The sequence below is a fragment of the Meles meles genome, chromosome 7 (assembly GCF_922984935.1).
Source record: "Meles meles chromosome 7, mMelMel3.1 paternal haplotype, whole genome shotgun sequence".
In the NCBI taxonomy this organism is placed as follows: domain Eukaryota; kingdom Metazoa; phylum Chordata; class Mammalia; order Carnivora; family Mustelidae; genus Meles; species Meles meles.
The window spans coordinates 93,020,947-93,023,203 of NC_060072.1; the positions used below are offsets into that span (position 1 = coordinate 93,020,947).

The following is a 2,257-nucleotide window of genomic DNA, read 5'->3' on the forward strand; positions in this document are numbered from 1 at the left end:
AACATTCTATGTAAAACACAGAGTGTGGCACATGGTAAAAATTTACTTTAAACATGTCACCTACTTTTATTAAGTTGTCTTAAAGTTCTCTTACATTAATTTAATTAAATCAAATTAAACTAAATTAAATTAGTTTACTTCCAGAGACCAACTCCAGCACCTTCCCATATGTAATCCCCTTTCTCTAATCCTTCTGTTTATGTTTTCTCCTCTAGTCTACACAAAAGAAGAAAAGAAATGAAAAACCACACAGAAATAACAGAGTTTATCCTCCTGGGATTGTCAGATGATCCACAGCTTCAGGGGGTGATCTTTGTCTTTCTGCTAATCACCTACATGCTCAGCATCACTGGGAACCTGACCATTATCACCCTTACCCTGCTGGATTCTCACCTCCAGACTCCCATGTATTTCTTCCTCAGAAATTTCTCCTTGCTAGAGGTTTCATTCACAACTGTCAGCATACCCAAGTTCCTGGGCACCCTGATTATAGGAGATAAAACCATTTCCTTTAATGATTGCATGGCTCAGTTGTTTTTTTTCATTCTGTTGGGAGTCACTGAATTTTACCTTCTGGCTGCCATGTCCTATGACCGTTACATTGCCATCTGCAAGCCTCTGCATTACATGACCATCATGAATCCCAGAGTCTGCATACTCCTTGTCTTTGCCTCTTGGTTGGCTTCATTCTTAATCATATTCCCATCACTCATGCTGTTCATACAGCTTGATTACTGTAAGTCCAATGTTATAGACCATTTTACCTGTGATTATTTCCCCTTACTACACCTTTCTTGTTCAGACACAAAATTCCTTGAGACAGTGGGTTTTTCCTGTGCTGTGTTTACTCTACTGTTCACTTTGGCATTAATAATTCTGTCCTACATATATATCATCAGAACAATTTTGAGGATTCCTTCTGCTAGTCAGAGGACAAAGGCCTTTTCCACCTGTTCATCCCACATGATTGTCATCTCCATCTCTTATGGCAGCTGCATTTTCATGTACATTAATCCAGCAGCAAAAGACAGAGTGTCTCTGAGCAAGGGTGTTGCTGTGCTAAACACCTCAGTAGCCCCCATGCTGAACCCCTTTATTTACAGCCTAAGGAACCAGCAAGTCAAGCGAGCCTTCATGGACAGGGCAAGGAAGATTGTATTTTTCTCAAGCAAATAAAAAAAAAAGATAAAAATGTTGTCATAAATTACAGACATAGTCAAGAATAAGTAAATAGGAAACAAGGCCCCGCAAAAGTCTATGAATATCCACATAGTCTCACTAGAGTTCTGTTTCATTGCTTGTATTTCTATTGCCAGCAGTATACTGAGGATATTTGAGAAATACTGTGAAATACATATATACATATGCAAATATATGTCCAAATATCAAATATATACATATATTTGAATGTATACATATATTTCCATTTAAATTCCAATCACTTTCTCATGCATTTCCTTTCCTTTGAGATAGTCTTTTCACTCTGTAACAATGAGACTGACCTCATTTCCTTCTTCTAAATATTTTTAAATGACAATTTTTTCACAATAAAACTTAGAAAATCAAAGAAAGAAAAAAAGACACTGTAAGATCAATGAGTTAAAATTGTTTTATTATTTCACCAGGGAACATTCTTTCAAGGAATTCAGAAAATATTGTCATGTTAATCATTATTATTATTTTACTATACAAAAACTGTAAATATAACTTAGTCTTACTGGAATATTACATGTACTATCCTCTCCATATGATAGCATACTTAGTAACGATGTAAAAAATTATCACTAAGAAAGCGATACATTTACTCTTTTTGAGAAGTCTCAAAGTATTTTTCAAGTACCCAGTTTAAAATTTTCTGTGCCATATAATTTATCAATTTAAAGTGCAATTATGAAGTCACACTTATTTATGGAAAATGTGAAGTAGCTCTTATTTCCAGCAACTCCTTAATTAACACATAAACCATATCTGTTCTTTTTTTTTAAGTGTTTAAATTTATTTATTTTTTCAGCGTAACAGTATTCATTGTTTTTGCACAACACCCAGTGCTCCATGCAATACGTGCCCTCCCTATTACCCACCACCTGTTCCCCCAACCTCCCACCCCCGACCCTTCAAAACCCTCTGGTTGTTTTTCAGAGTTCATAGTCTCTTATGGTTCGCCTCCCCTTCCAATTTTTTTTTTATAAACATATAATGTATTTTTTTAAAAGATTTTATTTGACAGAGAGAGATCACAAGTAGGCAGAGAGGCAGG

The 2,257-nt window shown here is 35.4% G+C and overlaps 1 protein-coding gene across 1 annotated transcript; it reads left to right on the top strand.

The window, feature by feature from the left end:
- The first annotated feature begins 237 nt into the window (after positions 1 to 237).
- LOC123946983 (olfactory receptor 6C1-like) lies at positions 238 to 1,176 on the top strand. Its single transcript, XM_046012900.1, has one exon. The coding sequence runs from the start codon at positions 238 to 240 to the stop codon at positions 1,174 to 1,176; it is 939 nt and encodes a 312-aa protein (XP_045868856.1).
- The last annotated feature ends 1,081 nt before the right edge of the window (positions 1,177 to 2,257 follow it).